Consider the following 22422-nt stretch of genomic DNA (forward strand, 5'->3'; position numbering starts at 1 on the left):
AGAAGTTTGAAAAGCTTTTCTTAATAACTAGTTAATTTTGTTTTGTGTGTCTTAATTCAAGTCCAAGATATGTCGACATCAGTTATCGAAAACACTCTCTCGCTACTAACTTCAGAGCGTTCTACATGGACCTGGTTGTTTATCATATTTAAATTAGTAGATATATCAAAAAAACTTAACCTGGCATGGACACCTGTTTTGATACAAAACTTTAAATGCAAATTTAAGATAAGGGGCTACCTCATCGTACGATTTTATATAAACAGAGTCTCCAGTATAAGCTCTATTCTTCATAACTCTTCCTGAATTTATAAATAATAATGTAATAAAATAAATATACATATAAGCCAAAAAAATAATTATTTTTAAAGTTTATATCTTTTTCCATCACGTATCTGAAATAATAATTTAATTTAAACCATATCAATATCACAGATCTCTAAACATATTTAAAACAATGGTTTAATAATTAGCTTTAAGAAATACTTTCATTTTTTTGGGCCACTATATATACATATATAATATAAATAATTAATTCATCAAATTAAGTACCCGTCACTAAATAAAGATTGTTCAGAACAAAATGAAAACCGTCAAACATCGTCGTTAAATTTATGTATAGTCCGTTACGAATGAACTTTTTAGCTTTTTTAGTATTTTAAAATATTTACCATAAAAAATATATAATATAGTATTAGTAATTGATAGTCATACAAAAAAATGAATTATTAAATACCTTGTATATATCCAGAACGTCCACTATATATCTGCTATTTATAGTTGTAAAAATTACATTACGAGGAACAATCAACATTGCTAAAAAATTTTCATTACAATGTGTATTATGTTTTGCCAATTTTATTATTATTCTGATTTTGAAAAGAAACTGATTTAAATATACCAAAATCTGATTTACAAAATAAGTTTGTGGGTGATTGTCATTCCCTCTTTCATGATTTATGTTAATAAACATACAAATATAGATAAAGATCGAAACCATAAATGAATACATTTTAACAAATCCACTCAGCTGAAACGATTTTCAAAGACTGGATAATTTACTAGAAAATGTGTATTAATTGTGATTGAGCTCCGTGTATTGCAAATAATGCAACAAATGCTTACGATATGTATTACAAATATTTACAGAGTTGATATTGTTTTTTTTCTGTTGATTTATGAAATGCTGTTCAATATTTTTTTTAAAGAAATACTATATGTTAATATAATATGATATTTATTAAAAATATATTATGTACATTGCACTCAGATTACTAGTCCAACACAGGCATCTATAGAGCAATCACTGAAATATAAAAGTAAAGGTATTAAATAAGTGAGGATCTGAAACTCTGATATAATTAAATGCAATTTCAATAAACCACATTCGTTATAACAGAGTTTTATTTATTAAATAGAAGTTAGATAATTTAATAATAAATATTACTCGGTCCAATGGCATTCTTCGCCAGCTGGAACACAGACTCCGTATTTGTAAAAGCAATTTAATTTATCGTATGGTGCTGCGACACACATTTTACCATACGACAGCGTGCTGCAATCGTCATCTAGACACATTTTGATCTAAAATGAAAAGTAAGGAAGTGAGAAATTAAAATAATAATTTAAATCCATATTTAAATGCAATAAATAACAAAAAAATACAAAAAACGTATCATTTTGCAAAAAAATTTCAGGCAATTAATTATTAAAAAAATGTTTTTCTAATTAAAAAAAATATATTATTATGGATCTTATTAATATAGTTATGCATATGAATAAAACATTTTATTTATTTTGCAACGCAAAATTGATATAAAACAATTTACTTAACGAGTAATTAGTCTAGATCTCTACTGCGTGTACTTAGCACTGTAGTCCCTTGCAGCAAAGAATCTATCACCAAGAACGTGGAAAAGCCTTCAGTCTTTTATTTTGATTTTGTGCTTTGGATGACAGTATACTGCACTTATTTCTGCAAATTTTACACTCGTGGCTTGTACGTGTTCGTATTAAAGTGGAAAAAGAATATCAAGGAAATTCAGCGTTGAAATCTTGAGCAAGACAATCTTTTAAAACCTAATTTAGAAAGAGTTACAAATTTTATTTTTAAAATCGTGTATCTTAACCATTAAATTTATTATTGTGTAAATTTTTTACGTCAGTGGTGAGATATAATCTGACTTAGTCGCGCTGGAAATCGCCTTAAAGAAGTAAAATTTATGTCATTATAAACATTTTTCTCACAATAAAATGAAAGATGTTATATTATAAATTTATGGCAATGTTAAATTATATATAAAAAAATAGTTTTATTTAATTTACCTCTGTGAATTAAAAAAAAACACACTGGCTTATTTTATAAAATACAAAAGTGTTATTATCTGGCATCAATATTTTTATACTTTTAATTTAAAATTAGCGCTTGAATTTGTGTTTAATATAATGTTGCAAAAGATTACCAAATCTAAAAATAAAAAAAGAATTGCTCACCGTACAGTTACATCCTTTAGCATACAGTCCTTTGAGCCCAAGTAATTGTTGACGACTCACTGAAGAAAACAAGGTATTAAATTCGCACACGCTTATGATTCCTTGACCGTTAGCCACGACACCTTAATCAGTAAATAATCATTTGAATTCACACAATATTTTTTATATATTTATTTATTTAACTATAAATTATGAAGTGCAACTAACCGACAATTAAATATTTTTGGTTCAATTGTAAATTTATTCCACAAGTACCATCGCCATTACTGGTATATACTATATTGTTGGTGATCACTACTTGTCCATTTACTGTTGCCTATGTATTGTTAGCTTAATAACATTATATTGAAATTAAAATATACAAAACTAAATAACGTGTTATTAACCTTGAAAACTTCGTGAATTGTTAACGAATAAGCGTTGGTTTCAGGGTCAACGACAATCAATTCTGTGGGAGTTGCCGCAATAGCTATTAAAAAAAAATTTGAAATATAGTTTTGTAAAAGAAAATATTAAAAATGAGCGAATTTACCAAAATCTGCATTGCAAAACTGATATTGAGGATGAAATTCACCGCAAGTACAACTATCGACGCACATCCACTGCACTGTCATCAACAATATTGTCAAACAAGTCGATTTTATTTGCAGCATTTTTTATGTATATATACTAGAAAAAAATACTAAAAGAATTGCTGTGTCTTAAACTAATTTGTACATGTAAACAAGGGTCGATTTCTTTATTATTTTATAAAACTAAAAAACAGATTTCTAAATATTGATTATGCTTACGTACACTGTCACTTGTATTGTTAAATTATAAAAGATATAATATAGTGATAAATGCATTTAATATATAGTTTTAAAGTCGTGATATTGATTTTAAAATATTATGAGTATTCGTGATTTTTTTTTATAATATAATAACATTAATGACTGTCGAAACAATCAATAACGTTATACTTGCTATTCACGACCAGTTTATAGAATTATTATTAATATAATTTATTAAAAAGTTTCTAAACGAGCTATTATTCAGGGAATGAAATACACTTATATTAGATTATTTCATTGGGTTTCATAAATGATACAGTTACATCCTATTAATACAGCTGAAAATGTAGTTTATATTTGTACGACATTTGCATATGCAATGTAAAAGCAATAATGCATACTTTCTACATGAGCAATTAAATGCATATGATACAAAAATTAATAATGATAAAAAATAAAAGTTTATTTTTAACATATCTTTGAAGACTGAGTCACATGCCTACAATTTTTCCGTGCAAAATGCACATAATTTCACTTTAAAACGTGAGATTTCAGAAATTACTACACATGTAGAGAAATGTGGATGCCGCTATTAGGCGGTGGAGTTGAGATTGCAGGTCTTGGAAGTCGGCGAGTTGAATTATTGTCTGCTGTGATTTCGATACAGCGGCTGGGATTGTCGTGATATGTTATTGCGATGCTTTCTGGACGATTAGCCTATATTTATAGCGTCGATACAGTTGGCTTGTCTTCCTTCTGCGTCTCTCACCGTGTCTCTACTGTATGACCAATTTTTGCAAATTTTATAATGCTTGTTCGAAGCAGCTTATGTATTTATACGTTAATTTGAAAATGAAAACAGTTTAATTTGAAACAAAAAAGATTAAAATTGCAATGAAAAAGGTCTAATTTGAAATGAAAAAAGTTAAAATTGATTTATAAAAAGTTTAGTTTGCAATTAAAAACCTGTATCATTTTTGAATTTCAAAATTGCCGTTTTGATAATAACAAATTTTATGACTGAATTTTATGTATTTAACAAAACTTACTATACACTCACAGCTTTTTTTATATAACATTGGGTTGACTTATTTCTATGACTTATAAGTTTGCAATATTTTGGCTGAAAAGCTTGTAAACTATATTCTTATAGTCTAATTTGATTTTTTTTATCTTGAAGTAAGTAATGTAATGTAAAGCAAAAATAAAATTTAAGACGAATTCCCTACTTCTAAAATACATACCGAAAAATATGTTTAAATGATATAAACACAAACAAGTAAAATAGTATTATTCAAGTTTTCCAAGCAGTTTTGGTGATATAATTGAGTATGCTAATATTTTAATATGCTGTATATAACTATGAATAGGTGTTTATTAGAAACTCTTAAATGTGCAATGGTGTTACAATTTATTCTAAGTCACTGTATTGTTTTTTCGATCGTGGTTGTGCTAAAAAATGACGCAATTTCAAGAACTGTTATCTGGTTCTATGCCTAAACTAAAATCAACCGCTAGGCTAAGTTAATATTTTTTTAATAATTCAATAAAATTTAGGCAAAGTTATTAATAATCGATATAATAGTAGGTCTTCATTTGGGTTATAATATATTAATATATATTATAACCACACGTTATTATACAAACACTGATGCAATTCTTCAGTCCTGAAATTAATATATTTATATCATATCAAAAATTTATTTAATCAAAAATTTAGAATACTTCGGCTTTCAACTGCAGTTGTTACTAGTCCTCAAATCAGCTGGGCATATGTCATTAAATTTGCTATTATAACGATCACAAGTTTTATTATTGTCGCAATAGCGTACCTAAAACGTAGATTAGATTAATTAGAACATATAAAAATTGTGAAGAGATGCAAATGCTTAATATGTATTATGTTGCTAAGAAAATAATTACAGTCTATGATCTGCAAATTTAAATATATTTTTCTTAGCTAAAAAACAACTTTATTAATCAAAATAAGCACTATTAAAATCGACACATTTTAGATTTATTTCAGTGGTGCTAAATTTGTCTAGAGTAGATGTAACCACGAATTGCACTTTTGGCAGAAGCTTGGTTAATAAAAACTTTATTACCCAATAAAAATGTATCATTATGCTTTAATAAGCGAAAATATACTGGCGATATGTCTGGTAATTATTGTGGATTTTATAGTCCAATTCGTTACAATTTTGTAGGGTCGATCATGCATTGTCGTGTTTTTTGATCGTATAATTCGGATACTAGACGTCACAGTTTTTGGTTTATTTTATTAATTTCTTGACAATAACTCTCATTATATGTGTTTTGCGAAATACATGAATAATAAAATATTGCTCTTATTTGCTTATTTTCCATATTTAATTTATTAGCATACATTGAAAAAAAATATATTAAGAAACCGAATTTGCTTTTATTAAAATATATATCAATTTAAAATAATACTAATGCACAAGATAAAGTGACATTTTTACCAAAAATGAAAATATCTGAACATTAAATGAATAGGTAATGAAAGAGTCAAAAATTCAAAAATTATGAAAGAATGTCGAGAGCCAAACGATTTATATACGAGGTGTGATAAAAAAGTACGGTGATAGAAGTTGTATAGCAGCAACTGCTGCCGTTACATTTATTTTAAGTAATAAGTCCGATAGCCTGATCCGTTGAGATAGTGAGTGTCAAGTTTGAACAAGTTGCCACTTGTTAGCCGGCTTCCAGAGCTGGAAGAGTGAGGTCGTGTTTACCGTGTCTGTCGCGCCTCATGGATTTCGAACAACTATATATTAACTATACAAAACTTATGATTTTTATTTCATTCGCGTTTAGCTATATAAATTTTAGTGACATGTAGTACAAACTAATATTTAAATGTCGGTTAAAATTGTGTAAAGCTCTAAAATACATTAAACATTTTATTAGTAAGTTTTTATAAATGTGTAATTTTCTTTTATCATATTCAATTTTACTATTTCTTGTACTAGTTATTTGTGTTATTTGCTCCAGATATTTCGTTGCCAAAAAGTTTCAATTAAGTAATGATTGAAAAAAATCGTGCTAGGTCGTACATATTAGGTGTTAAAAATTCTCTAATATTAAGCTACTTTAACTCATAAAGAATATCTTGTATGTATGTATTCAACAACAAAAAAAGCTCTTTGCCACATTTTTTGCCACAGAAATATAAATCAGTTCTTTTTCAGCACTTTTAGTCTTTTTTAGCAGTAAGAAAATAATTAGGACATATAAGGTCAACGCATAATTATATATAATAAATAAATGTTTCCCAAAATTATCGCAATAAATATTGTGTTAATTTTGGGACACCCTTTTTTCAGTTTATATTTTGGTTTTATATAAAATATTTTATTAATTTGAAAAAAAAAATTTTTTGTGAAACTGTCACATATTAAATAAGAGATAAAAATTTAGGTTACGGTACAAAATTATAAGTTCTTAATACCTTTAAATAATACATGAAATCCCTTGTATCATTCATCTCAATCAACAGGTAGATAATTTTTGTTAAGAAGTTTGAAAAGCTTTTCTTAATAACTAGTTAATTTTGTTTTGTGTGTCTTAATTCAAGTCCAAGATATGTCGACATCAGTTATCGAAAAAACTCTCTCGCTACTAACTTCAGAGCGTTCTACATGGACCTGGTTGTTTATCATATTTAAATTAGTAGATATATTAAAAAAACTTAACCTGGCATGGACACCTGTTTTGATACAAAACTTTAAATGCAAATTTAAGATTAAGGGCTACCTCATCGTACGATTTTATATAAACAGAGTCTCCAGTATAAGCTCTATTCTTCATAACTCTTCCTGAATTTATAAATAATAATGTAATAAAATAAATATACATATAAGCCAAAAAAATAATTATTTTTAAAGTTTATATCTTTTTCCATCACGTATCTGAAATAATAATTTAATTTAAACCATATCAATATCACAGATCTCTAAACATATTTAAAACAATGGTTTAATAATTAGCTTTAAGAAATACTTTCATTTTTTTGGGCCACTATATATACATATATAATATAAATAATTAATTCATCAAATTTAGTACCCGTCACTAAATAAGGATTGTTCAGAACAAAATGAAAACCGTCAAACATCGTCGTTAAATTTATGTATAGTCCGTTACGAATGAACTTTTTAGCTTTTTTAGTATTTTAAAATATTTACCATAAAAAATATATAATATAGTATTGGTAATTGATAGTCATACAAAAAAATGAATTATTAAATACCTTGTATATATCTGCTATTTATTGTTGTAAAAATTACATTACAAGGAACAATCAACATTGTTAAAATATTTTCATTACAATGAGTATTATGTTTTGCCAATTTTATTATTATTCTGATTTTAAAAAGAAACTGATTTAAATATACCAAAATCTGATTTACAAAAAAAGTTTGTGGGTGATTGTCATTCCCTCTTGCATGATTTATGTTAATAAACATACAAATATAGATTAAGATCGAAACCAAAAATGAATACATTTTAACAAGTCCACTCAGCTGAAACGATTTTCAAAGACTGGATAATTTACTAGAAAATGTGTATTAATTGTGATTGAGCTCCGTGTATTGCAAATAATACAACAAATGCTTACGATATGTATTACAAATATTTACAGAGTTGATATTGTTTTTTTTTTTGTTGATTTATGAAATGCTGTTCAATATTTTTTTTAAAGAAATACTATATGTTAAAATAATATGATATTTATTAAAAATATATTATGTACATTGCACTCAGATTACTAGTCCAACACAGGCATCAATAGAGCAATCACTGAAATATAAAAGTAAAGGTATTAAATAAGTGAGGATCTGAAACTCTGATATAATTAAATGCAATTTCAATAAACCACATTCGTTATAACAGAGTTTCATTTATTAAATAAAAGTTAGTTAATTTAATAATAAATATTACTCGGTCCAATGGCATTCTTTGCCAGCTGGAACACAGGCTCCGTATTTGTAGAAGCAATTTAATTTATCGTATGGTGCTGCGACACACATTTTACCATACGACAGCGTGCTGCAATCGTCATCTAGACACATTTTGATCTAAAATGAAAAGTAAGGAAGTGAGAAATTAAAATAATAATTTAAATCCATATTTAAATGCAATAAATAACAAAAAAATACAAAAAACGTATCATTTTGCAAAAAAATATCAGGCAATTAATTTTAAAAAAAATGTTTTTCTAATTTAAAAAAAATATTATTATGGATCTTATAAATATAGTTATGCATATGAATAAAACATTTTATTTATTTTGCAACGCAAAATTGATATAAAATAATTAACTTAACGAGTAATTAGTCTAGAATCTAGACTCTAGATCTCCACTGCGTGTACTTAGCACTGTAGTCCCTTGCAGCAAAGAATCTATTATCAAGAACGTGGTAAAAGCCTTCAGTCTTTTATTTTGATTTTGTGCTTTGGATGACAGTATACTGCACTTATTTCTGCAAATTTTACACTCGTGGCTTGTACGTGTTCGTATGAAAGTGGAAAAAGAATATCGAGGAAAATCAGCGTTGAAATCTTAAGTAAGACAATCTTTTAAAACCTAATTTAGAAAGAGTTTCAAATTTTATTTTAAAAATCGTGTATCTTAACCATTAAATTTATTTTTGTGTAAATTTTTTACGTCAGTGGTGAGATATAATCTGACTTAGTCGCGCTGGAAATCGCCTTAAAAAAGTAAAATTTATGTCATTATAAACATTTTTCTCACAATAAAATGAAAGATGTTAAATTATTAATTTATGGCAATGTTAAATTATATATTAAAAAATGGTTTTATTTAATTTACCTCTGTGGATTAAATAAAAACACACTGGCTTATTTTATAAAATACAAAATTATTATTATCAGGCGTCAATATTTTTATACTTTTAATTAAAAATGACCACTTGAGTGTGCTTAATATAATGTTACAAAAGATTACCAAATCTAAAAATAAAAAAAAATTTCTCACCGTGCATTCACATCCTTTAGCATACAGTCTTTTGAATCCAAGTAATTGTTGAGGACTCACTGAAGAAAACAAGGTATTAAATTCGCATATGCTTATGATTCCTTGACCGTTAGTCACGCCACCTTAATCAATAAATAATCATTTGAATTCACATAATTTTTTTACATATTTATTTATTAAACTATAATTTATAAAGTTCAACTAACCGACAATTAAATATTTTTGGTTCAATTGTAAATTTATTCCACAAAGACCATCGCTATTACTGGTATATACTATATTGTTGGTGATCACTACTTGTCCATTTACTGTTGCCTATGTATTGTTAGTTTAATAACATTATATTGAAATTAAAATATACAAAACTAAATAACGTGTTATTAACCTTGAAGACTTCGTGAATTGTTAACGAATAAGCGTTGGTTTCAGAGTCAACGACAATCAATTCCGTGGGAGTTGCCGCAATAGCTATTAAAAAAATTGTTTGAAATATAGTTTTGTAAAAGAAAATAGTAAAAATGAGCGAATTTACCAAAATCTGCATTGCAAAAATGATATTGAGGATGAAATTCACGGCAAGTACAACTATCGACGCACATCCACTGCACTGTCATCAACAATATTGTCAAACAAATCGATTTTATTTGCAGCATTTTTTATGTAAATATACTAGAAAAAAATACTAAAAGAATTGCTGTGTTTTAAACTAATTTGTACGTGTAAACAAGGGTCGATTTTTTTATAATTTTATAAAATTAAAAAACAGATTTCTAAATATTGATAATGTTTACGTACAATGCCACTTGTATTGTTAACTTATAAAAGATATAATATAGTGATAAATGCATTTAATATATAGTTTTAAAGTCGTGATATTGATTTTAAAATATTATGATTATTCGTGATTTTTTTATAATATAATAACATTAATGAATGTCGAAACCATCAATAACGTTATTAATATTCCATTAATTTTAAAATCTTTTGCTTGTCTTTATATATTTACTATTCACGACTAGTTTATAGAATTATTATTATTATAATTCATTATAAACTATCTAAACGAGCTATTATTCAGGGAATAAAATACACTTAGATTATTTCATTGGGTTTCAAAAATGATACAGTTGCATCCTATTAATACAGCTGAAAATGTAGTTCATATTTGTACGACATTTGCATATACAATTAAAAAGCAATAGTGCATACTTTCTACATGAGCAATTAAATGCAAATGATACAAAAATTAATGATGATAAAAAATAAGAGTTTATTTTTAACATATCATCTTTGAAGACTGAGTCACATGCCTACAATTTTTCCGTGCAAAATGCACATAATTTCACTTTAAAACTTAAGATTTCAGAAATTACTATACATGTAGAGAAATGTGGATGCTGCTATTAGGCGGTGGAGTTGAGATTGCAGGTCTTGGAAGTCGGCGAGTTGTATTATTGTCTGCTGTGATTTCGATACAGCGGCTGGGATTGTCGTGATATGTTATTGCGATGCTTTCTGGACGATTAGCCTATATCTATAGTGTCGATACATTTGACTCGTCTTCCTTCTGCGTCTCTCACCGTGTCTCTATTGTATGACCAATTTTTGCAAATTTTATAATGCTTGTTCGAAGCAGCTTATGTATTTATACGTTAATTTGAAAATGAAAACAGTTTAATTTGAAATGAAAAAGATTTAAATTGCAATGAAAAAGGTCTAATTTGAAATGAAAAAGGTTAAAATTGATTTATAAAAAGTTTAGTTTGCAATTAAAAACCTGTATCATTTTTGAATTTCAGAATTGCCGTTTTGATAATAACAAATTTTATGACTGAATTTTATGTATTTAACAAAACTTACTATACACTCACAGCTTTTCTTATATAAAAATAATGTTTAAATGATATAAACACAAACAAGTAAAATAGTATTATTCAAGTTTTCCAAGCAGTTTTGGTGATATAATTGAGTATGCTAATATTTTAATAAGCTGTATATTACTATGAATAGGTGCTTATTAGAAACTCTTAAATGTGCAATGGTGTTACAATTCATTCTAAGTCACTGTATTGTTTTTTCGATCGTGGTTGTGCTAAAAAATGACGCAATTTCAAGAACTGTTATCTGGTTATATGCCTAAAATAAAATCAACCGCTAGGCTAAGTTAGTATTTTTTTAATAATTCAATAAAATTTAGGCAAAGTTATAATAGTAGGTCTTCATTTGGGTTACCCTTCTTGAAGTCGTCAGTACCTGTATATGAAGGGTGCAACATATAGACGTTGTAAAGTCTAGTTTTGTCATTGCGTTATTTATACTGACTTGCGGTCCTGCCGTTTCCTTACCACGTACGTTGGTAGAGATCAAAAGAGCGTGACAACTAGAACCACGAACACCGTTTTTGAGACAAACGCGCGTGTGTTGTATAGGTTCACGGATCACTTAAAATTGGTTTATGTATCGTGCCGCTGATATATTCTAGATATTGTTACGCTTTTAACACGTATGCGCAATAAGTGCTTTCTCAAGGTCAATGAGTATTTTTAATATTTTAACTTAATGATTTTTCTGGTATTGAATATGTGTAAGTTATCTTTAAAATTACAATTAAAAAAATTCGATTTGGACAAAAAAATCTTTAAAAATACATGTTTTAGTTAGTTAAAAAAAAATTTAGTCTACAATAATACAAAACATATTCACATACAATTTAAAAAATATATAAATATAAACATACAATCGTTAATAAAATACAAGTCAATAAGATGTAATTGTTTTATATATTTTGTCATTTTATTTAAATCTAGAATTTTAAAATAGAGTACATAGTCTTCTTACAACTGCTTATATGTGTATGTATATGTTATTCAGTAACTTTGAGTGCTTTTCGGTTTTTATCGTGATTCAATGTTGACAATGTTTGTTAATATAATATAAATCGATCTATAAATCATCATTCTAAGCATTTTTCGAGCAAAATCTTTGATCAAGAGAGTTGCAAGAACTATCTACATAATGTTTTTAAATCAGGATTACACTGCAGATAGACCATATTCAGTCGAAGTTCACAAAGTATACTATCAATGTTATCTGATAAAATTTTTCGAAGTGCAATCTACGAAAAAATATAATTTAAAGCTCTGATAGTTCCAGCATATTCTTCAAGTTCACTATCTAATATAGTACTATCATTGTTTTGAGGGTCAGAAAGTTATCAACTGTCTAATTCATTAATTAAATATAGAGAAAACAGACGCAGTTTTATTTTAATTCGCTTAAACTTATTACCAAATCATGAATCTGGTTATCATTCACTCTTGTAATCCATTATGTTAATAAACATATACATATAGATCGAAACCTTAATTAAATACATTTCTAAAAGTCTACTAAAACCATTCCCAAAGACTGAATAGTTTATAAAAAAATGTTTATTAATTTATTGTAATTGAGATCTGCGTATTTAAATAATGTCAATGATTAATGGTATTATTATATATACACGGAGCAGAGTTTTCCGATTTAATATTTTTTTTACTTTTTTATTAATATGTGTTGATCCAGTATGACATTCATTAAAAATATAAACTATATACAATGTTATCAGACTAGTGTTTTTATGCACTCATTTATTCTACATTGGCTGAAATATAAAAAAAAATATTAATAAGATGAGTAACTGAAACTCTGTTATAATTTAATGCAATTTGAATAAACATCATTCGTTATAACAGAGTTTACTTTAATAAATACAAGGTAATTAATTTATTAGGAAATATTACTCGGTCCATGCGCAGTCTCCCCATCTTGGAACACAGGCTCCATAACTATAGTAGCAATACAAATTGTTAGCTGGTTCTGCAACGCAACTTTTAAAATTATCTCCGGTGCTACAACCTTCATCTAGACATACGTTTATCTAAAATAAAAAAAAAAACATTTTTTTTATTTGCTTTGTAATATTACCTATAAATCTCATTTTTGTAGAACGTTTATTATAAGTAAATCGAAAATTTTTAAGAATGCTCACCGTACAATTACATCCTTTAGCATACACATTTTCGATCCCATTTAATTGTTCCATAGTAACTTCAGATAGTAGTCTGACAAATCCACACGAATTAATATATCCTATTCCGTTAAAAGTGCCACCTTTTCGATTAAATTAACAGGTTGATTCAAACTATATTTTTATTGTAACATAAATACATCGTTTATAAAGTTAAACTAACCGATAATCACATATTTTTGGGTCGGTACTAAAATAGCTCCACAAAGTCCAATATTATTACCAGTATATACAGTACCGTTGGCTATAAATAATAGTCCTGCTGCAGTTGCCTATTTATTGCTAATTTAATTATATTATACTGAAATTAAATTACAAAAAATAAAATAACGTATTAAACCTTGTAGACTTTGTGAATTTTTAACGAATAAGCATTGGTCATCACATCAACGGCATACATGTTTATAGGAGTTGCCAAAATAGCTATTAAAAACATTATTTAAAATATAGTTTTGTACAAATCAAATATTCATAAAATAAAGTTGTCACCAAAGTTGTTACCAAAATGTCCATTGCAAAATTGAGTTTGAGGATGAGTCGGATCGCAAGTACAACCATCGACATACATCCAATGCACTGTCATTAAAAATATTATCAAACAAGTCGCTTTTATTTCTGACATTTTTAATTGAAATATACTATAAAAAAACATTAAAAACTTGGACCAATTTATATATGTTTAAATATACCGTTAAGCATTTTATAAATTTAAAATATAGAATTTAAAATATTAAGCTTACGTACAATGCTACTTCTATTGTTAAATTATGAAAGATATAAACTACTGATAAATGCCTTTAATATATACATATATATATTTTTAAAGTCGTGATATTGCTTTTAAAAATGTTATGAGTATTCGTAATTATTTTATAATGATGACATCATATTCACGACTTAGCATATTATTATTATTTATTATATTTTTTCAAACCAGCCATTACTTAGGAGATACAGTTGCATCTTACTATATCAAAACAGTTAAAAATGTTCAGCTTATATTACAAATTTGTAAATGTAATTAAAAAGCATTTTTAAAATCGATTAAGCAAGGTTAAAGTTCTCTATTAATATTATTGATTTTTATATTAAATATCAACTAATCTATTTTTTGTTGTATGGTAAATTTAAGCAATGATTCAAACCATTAATATATATTTCTGACAAAAATGGAATTTTTGAAACATCACATAATTCTTTGTTGTATTGTGCATAGTTAATTCTAATCTTCCAGATACTATTGAAAAAATTGTGTGAGATTAATAACAGTAACTGTTTAATTTTTGAGTAATGACTAATATAATTTATCAATTTTTCTGATAAAAAATAAATATTCAAGATATTTTACATAGATCACAGGCAAAATTATATTCATTTTTTAATAAAAGATATATTATGATCACAGGTTTTTATTTTTGTAGTTCTATAACATGTATTATGCTTATACATATAATTATCAACCTGATATTATATTTGCAAATAAAAAATATGTAATTAAATAAACCTGGAATACAATTATTAATAACTAATATTATACAAAACGAAATTTTACATACATCTCATCAACTTCCTTACATTATATAATAATACCATGTTTTAAATACACATATTGTATATTTAATATTAATAGTGTACTGAAACATTTTGTGACTTATAGATTAATGAAAAACATTTAAATAATAAGAAAATCTTATATATTATCTAGCCTATTGCGATATATTTACATCATTAAAATTATATATATGTATACTAAAAGCAGCCATTTAAGCATTTTGTATACAGTTTATAAATTATGCTTTAATTTACAAACAAACACAACAATAATTATATACACATTAATTATAAATGTTTAATATTATACATTATTTATTATAAATCAAAAATGTGATGAGAAATCACTATGTATATTAAATGCATTTTAACGATTCAAGAATAAAAATGGATTATTTTCTTACATGTTATGAAAAATAAATAACTTTACAAAACTATATACAAAACAATATATACTAATTTAAGGTCGAATTGGCTTCATATAGTGGTTTAAAGAATACGAGTGAAGACACTGCGTCAACTTACGAGCCCTGAAAACATATAATACGAACTTAAGCATCTTTTATAGTAACAGTGCAAAAGTAATAGCACTATAATACTTACATAGCCCAATGGCATACTCCTTTGTTTTGGAAGCAAATTCCATAGTTGTTCTGACAATTCTGTCCGGGATGGTTGCGTAACCATTTGCAAGTGTTGTTTGACCCTTTCTGACTGCACGTCAATGGTGAATTACATCGTTGAATCTGAAAATTTATATTAAAATATTAATAAAACAATCATAGTTCCTTAAATAATATTAATGTAATTTAATATAACTCACTCTACACTCGCAGCCTTGCTTGTACAACATTTTGAATCCTTTTCGTTGCCGAGGGTTGACTTCTTTCCATGGCTTGATGAAGTTGCATAAGTTAACTTTGGCTTCAAGACTCAGGATACGACCTGGAATGTTTAAGCTAATAATCAAGACAAGTCCAAAACGAAAAATTATATTGAACTATTTTTTGATAAATAAATTACGAAATACAAATATTCATGGTTTTAATTTGACTATAATATAGATAAAAGTATTTATGATACATTAAATGTCTGTAAGATCAAAATTTAAATAAATTACTTATATATTATATTTATTAGACTATAATACAAAATCATTAAACACGAAAGCTATAAAGTTTAAAATGAATGCGTAGTAATATATTACAGCTATTCATTCTTAATACAATATAACAATAAGCTACAACAAATATACAATAGTGATATCTTACCAGTAATTAAGTATGTGCGATTAAGGTCCATTGATACTCCACACATGGAGCCTTCCAAGGCAGTTGTCACCCATCCAGATTTAAGGGCAAGCTTTGCCTTCTCGGACATCTGAAAGTACACAAACCACATTATGAGCATTAACTCGCAAACATATTAATATATAAATGTTTGTGTAAATATGTACCTTGAACTCTTTCCTGATTTTCAGTTTGTATGCTATTGTATCGCCAGTTGTGTGGTTAAACTTCGGCGTTGCTATGATAACTGTAAATTAAATGTTAACGATATAGTTTCGTAGTTTATTATATTTCTACAAAACATTTGGAGAATTCATACCGAAATCTGACTGGCAGTAGTGCGATTGAGGATGTGACGGCATACACATGCAGGCTTCGGACACGTGCCACGACTGCAATAGTAGCATTAATGCGATCAAACCCAAATATCGATACGAGGACATCTTGAATTCTGTAATGATATAAAAACATGATTAATTTAAATATATGTTAAATGCCAAGAAGTTATAACTAATGCAATATTTAGTTTTTTCGACTATGAAAGATTTTTATAGAGTATACTATATCGATGTCATCAGCATAGATGAAGACTTGCACCAACTTATTGTATATGTTACAGTAAATATGCATTACCTGTGAAGTGATATTTTTACTGAAATGATATCTGAGTACATTTTTACCAATGTATATATATTTCTTCTTAGAAACATATAATATAACTGAAGACCGCCAGTAAAATTATATAAAATAAAATTATAAAATGTGTACAAACTCAATTTGACAGTTGCAAAACGTCCATTTGCTATTTAAACCTCAAACTAACCAAAACGAATTAGCCAAACCCAACTTGGCCTAATGATAGTTCTTTAACAAACTATAGTTTTTGCACTTTCATTGGATTAATTCGTTTAGATTATGTTTGGGACTGGTTTAATTTATTAAGTATTGTAGGATTTTGTCGAATGGTGTGACGACACAACTCTCTGAATCATGTGGAAATACCGGATCATCTTTTGTGATCAAATATAGTTTTATTGATAATTAGCCGGTAAAATATAAATCAGTATGTATACTAGTGAAAATATAACTTCATTTGTAATACACATTTCTTACAACATATATATATATATATACTGCTGATTTTTTAAGTCGGGCGCTTCTTATGGCAATATTAAAAAGTACACAGAGTATCTTCTGGTCTGAAACCGTTGTACATGTATAGAGGTTTAGACAACTCATAAAGCATCTTCATATAGCGTTCAACGTTACTCATGATTAGGATTACCATATTTATGAAACTCTGAACTGGGACAGTTAAAAAGAAATGTCATCTCGAAAATTTTGTTTTGTTTTTGAACAGGGACCGATGTGTGTAAGCGAGACGTACGGTAAGCCTATTTATGGTGTGTTTTACAATTATTTCATGGCTGCATATAATCTATTTGCATTTATTAAATCATATGCAGCTTTAAAATCAATGTCAACACTTACATAAAGTATGTGTAAACAGTGAATTCCGTAAGTTTTTCCTGTATATGCCATATTTTAAAGATCAGTCGTTGATGTCTCTGTCCAAATTATACCTCTGTAGTTCAAATACATCAACAGGTTGCCTTTCTTATGGAGCGGACATAGGTGTATGATCCGTTGATTTTACTCTATTGGTATTATTGCAATAATATATAATGTAATATATCCGAATATATTATATTATATATAAAAATATCTCCACCTCTTTTGAACAGCTCCACGTGAAGATTATATTGAGCAGTTTTAATACCCTCTTTAATTTGTCTATGTTCATCATGTTAGTCTTCTGTGGAGTATTTATTTTCTTGTTTTATGTCTCCATAATTGAATAAATTATTAAAATGTTCTACCTCGTGTATCTAATCTTTTTTCTATTATTATGGTTTCTTACCTTTTATACAAGAAGTACCCTGACTAAAACAATATTACTTGTACCGATAGATGTCTCTGAATGCCTAAATTATTATTTTTATTAAAAGCATATTTTATATGATAAAATTAGATTTTTTTGTTTGGAATCGAAATAAGTTATTATTGATAAATTACAATATAGCAACCACATAAGACCTAAAAGCAAAAACATTTTAATTTACGTTTATTTTTAAAAATAATAAAATATTAAAAGATAAATCAGATTACACTTCTGACTTTTTATTATTTTTGCTTCCTTATTCCTTTGCCAGAGGGCCAAAATATCAATCCACACTACTTACGCAAAAACTGTTGCGGACCGATTTTTCGGCCATGCACTTTTAAAAATAAATTTATATGTATTATAATGTTTTTGTCATATGTAAGCTTCTTCAAAGTAAAATGAATACATTTGTAGATAAGCATGCATAAGGCATGTCTAGTATATTTTATGACGTTTCATAGTATTTTTTTTTTGTGTGTCCAAAACAAATAGCCGCTGGGAATTTTTTTGCAATGGGATGCCAGATGAAGCAAAACAAAAGCGGGTATCGTTACGTATATTTGATGTAGTATATCTTTCACAAATTTACCCAAAACAAATATTTCATATTTTTACAAATTATATTCATTACCTCACCATTAGTAGTGTATTTTTATTTCCTTTTATTATAACCACCAACGTTTTGTTGTATATTCTTATATTTTATAAAATTATAGCTAATAACAAATTGTAAACATGAAAATAGTTATAAACCATATATAACTTGTATAGTATATATGTATGTATAATTAGTATGTTTGTAAAATCATTCATATTTTTAAAATAATCGATTTCAGATATAACACGTTTTGCAAAATTTTGCCAAATTTAAAAAAAAATATGTTTCTTTGTAAAATGGTAAAATGGCTATTTTTCTTTTATCAACTAACAATAGATTTTACTAGATAAAAGACTAGCTTTTTAATTAAGAAAATGTGTTTAGATATGTTTTATACTTCAAATTTGTTTTTATTTGTTTTTAATTTTTTTTAAAAAAAAAAAAAATTTTTCTTGCAAAATGTCTAAATTATTCCTTTTTATTATTAAACGTATAATAGAGAGCACACGGCTTTTTTTAATTTAAAAAATATATATAATATATAAGCATTTTTTTAAATTGTAAAAGATATTTTTTCTAGAAAAAACACTTGGCAGTTTTTGCATATGCAAGTTAAAATTATTTGGCATTAAAAGGGTTAATATTATATTTTGTGTCATTTTGTTATATATGTACTAACAATAAAATTAGTGAAATCAATATAATGCTACATAGATTTTTTTCTTCTATATTATAAATCAAATGAAATAATATAATTTGCGTAAGGGATTCTAACAATCCACTAAAATGAATTAGATACATGTAATCAAACTAAAGTTAGTTAGCTTTCTTTTTCTTTCTTTATGTATTGTATTGTTTTGACCATCGAGACGCATTGGGGTAACCTGATAGGTCACAATGGTCTTAATTTAATTTAAATAAATAAATGTATAATTTTCCTATAGCAAATTAGCAATATACATACAGCCTTCGTGGATTAAGAAGATTCCTCAAAAAGATAGCAAAGTTTATTATTGTGAATATTTTTAATTATTAACGCCATCTAGTATCTGAAATCCATATTACATATATTCAATTTATATATATTTATATATGCATACTTAAATATTTTTTATGCTGGTTAGATACATATTTACTTAATTTAAATTAGTAAATAATCAATAAAATATAATTTAAAATATTTATCTTGTGATTAATAAGACAAAATAAACATATTTTTGTGAATAAATGTGCAGTTTTAGAAGTATACAATATTTTTGTTTATATTATATTTTATAAATATTTTTTTTACTGGTTTGATAATCAGATATATTTATTAACTAATTTAGTAAAACAATAATGAAATAAAATAAGCAATAATTATGCTGTGATTTTTAAAAAACATAAAAAAAATATTCTTTACATTTTCAGAATAAATGTGTATGTTTTTTCTTATCTATTTAATATTTCCAATATTATACAATGTTATTTACTTCCTGTGTCCATACAAAAAGATGTCAATTAGTGCTACTTCCATATATAATGTCGCTTATTGTTATTAAGTTGGTGTGACAGTTTTTAGGTGGTCGTGAAATCATTAAATCTTAGATTTTTGCTGACCATTTCAAAAAAGAAAGGTACTGACTTTTCGAGAAAGTCCAAACATTAAGCTAATTAATTGAAGGAGCTACAAATATTATTTACATAATCTAACTTGGGAGCTAAAGAAAGTAATCTGCAAATTTTAATATTTTCAGCTGCTTTAATATTGCTCAGCTGCTTTATAAAAGATCGAACCCTTAAGCATATAACCTATACCTGAAATATAATACAATGTTCGAATAACATATTAATTTTATCGCTTTTCAATTTGTATCGTGTCTGAGAGATCGGAATTGGTTATTTATTACTTAAAACAATATCAATTTTAACTAATTCTTTCGGCACTGACCGCAAGTGTGCAAAATATATATATTTTCAGTTTGTTTTAAATATATATTTTTGCAATTTTGAAATCCATCGAACGAATTAATTAATTTTATATTGTCGATACAGTTGAATATTACCATTTTTTTATCGTTGAGCAAGACAATGTCGCACTGTGATAAGATTTATCTTAAATATTTTCGAGATAAACATATTGCGCAACATCATCGTGACCTTCCCCAACAATTAAATATGACATTGGTTTGTCACCTCAACAAGTGAACATTAGGAAGCTGTATTTATAGTCCACAAGGGTCGTCAGCCTTGGCGCGAATGTCAAAGTATAACAAATTTAGATACTCTGAATTTATTAAAAAATGCTTTCGCGAATTAAAAGCAAATTATTATAGAATGAAGAGAATTTCGTCTCGTGCACGTCGCAAACTAATTAGCATCATTTGCACGCTGCGATAAAATGCATGTGTAATTTATTCTAGCGACCCAATTAGCCGCGGTAGAACTCTGTTTGTTTTTATGCAGTGGCAACACTGTGGGACTAGTGAAATTTAAGAAAAATATAATTATATATTATTTTTAATTATCACTGTACAACGAGATAACATAATGCTCATGTAAAAATTTAAACGCATATTTCAATTGCACCATATTCTTTTCCTAAAAAATATTTTAAGTTAAATATTTTAAAATATACTTAGTTAAAATTATGAGCATGAATTAAATATGTTAAAATATTTTAATTGAAAGTTACAAGAAAAATAGAATTTTGATGCGCAAAATAATGTGTGCTTAACGCAAGATTCAGAGTGCGTTAACAAATGATAGTGACAGCGAGAGTTGACATCTACATAGCAATACAGATATGTATCAAGGTTTATAAATAAAATCGTTGATATATTAGAAAAGAAACACTTATACAATAAAAATAATTACAAATTCGAAATATTCGTGTAGTTTTACATATGAAATCGAGAACAATTAGTGTACCACATATATTTGAGGCAAATAAATTGTATAATAATATTTTGCATTTATGTCATTAGCGCTTCCCAAATCCGGACATTTGCCTCTCGATTTTCTAATAAAAAATCGAGAACAAAGAAAAAAGTAGACGTCCTTTAAAAAAATTATAGTATGTACTAGACTATATTTCTATGATAGCTAAAATATTGGATCCGAAAAAAAATACTATTCATTACCAACCAACTACTAAGCACATAGTGTTGCAAAAATCTCTCTTACTGACGCCTTTGAAAGGAAACTACACAAAATTGTATAACACTAATTTAAATATTTTAAATTATAAAGTTTCAGAATAAAATTTATTCAAAATATTTTTTCAACCTTAAAAATATTTTTTATTTTATTATGGATTTTAAATATTCTTAATTTATTACAGATTTTAAATATGTTTAGTTTACTATTATTTTTAAGTAAAGCAAAATTTTTTGCACTTATTAATTATTAAAAAAAAACATTCTCCATTTTTAAGGATTTCAACGATCTGTCAACCGTATAATAGGTTATTTTGATGTTGTATTAATATGGTAATTAAAAATAAAATAACAATATATCATCTTCCTTACATTCAATATAACGAATTTTCAGTATACCGAAATATATTCATTGGTTCCGTGAGCTTCGCTATATTGAGATTTCACTGTACAATGCTTAATTTATTATCTAGCTAAACTTTAAACATATTCAAGAATGATATACAATTTTTAGATTTGTCATTAAGTATCTAAATTGTAAATCT

General features: G+C 26.5%; 3 protein-coding genes across 25 annotated transcripts in view; 1 reads left to right on the forward strand and 2 right to left on the reverse strand.

The window, feature by feature from the left end:
- The window catches only part of LOC148230545 (metalloproteinase inhibitor 3-like), a 35289-nt gene extending 25225 nt beyond the window's left edge, over positions 1-10064 (reverse strand). The window contains exons 1-14 of one of the 23 annotated variants that reach the window (XR_015810995.1): positions 9821-10011; positions 9674-9756; positions 9495-9603; positions 9289-9410; positions 8232-8368; positions 7794-8090; positions 4992-5098; positions 3026-4933; positions 2880-2962; positions 2701-2809; positions 2494-2615; positions 1448-1584; positions 902-1306; positions 737-816 (exon numbers count right to left, since the gene is read on the reverse strand). The gene's annotated coding sequence lies outside the window, so the exon portion shown is untranslated. The other 22 variants (XR_015811002.1, XR_015811014.1, XR_015811009.1 and 19 more) reach the window with 22 other exon arrangements.
- Syn (synapsin) overlaps positions 1-22422 on the forward strand; it is a 138892-nt gene that overhangs the window by 72807 nt on the left and 43663 nt on the right. The window lies entirely within an intron of this gene.
- Positions 13462-22422, reverse strand: part of LOC148230546 (tissue inhibitor of metalloproteinase-like) — a 41860-nt gene continuing 32899 nt past the window's right edge. The window contains exons 2-7 of the mRNA XM_088194629.1: positions 16517-16648; positions 16365-16444; positions 16180-16288; positions 15732-15853; positions 15512-15654; positions 13462-15438 (exon numbers count right to left, since the gene is read on the reverse strand). Coding sequence (XP_088050755.1) covers positions 15369-15438; positions 15512-15654; positions 15732-15853; positions 16180-16288; positions 16365-16444; positions 16517-16648 — 656 coding nt within the window. The 3' untranslated portion in view covers positions 13462-15368. The remainder of the gene's footprint in view (positions 15439-15511; positions 15655-15731; positions 15854-16179; positions 16289-16364; positions 16445-16516; positions 16649-22422) is intronic.

The sequence above is a fragment of the Plectrocnemia conspersa genome, unplaced genomic scaffold (assembly GCF_051122295.1).
Source record: "Plectrocnemia conspersa isolate PC_06_02 unplaced genomic scaffold, ASM5112229v1 ptg000010l, whole genome shotgun sequence".
Taxonomy (NCBI): Eukaryota; Metazoa; Arthropoda; class Insecta; order Trichoptera; family Polycentropodidae; genus Plectrocnemia; species Plectrocnemia conspersa.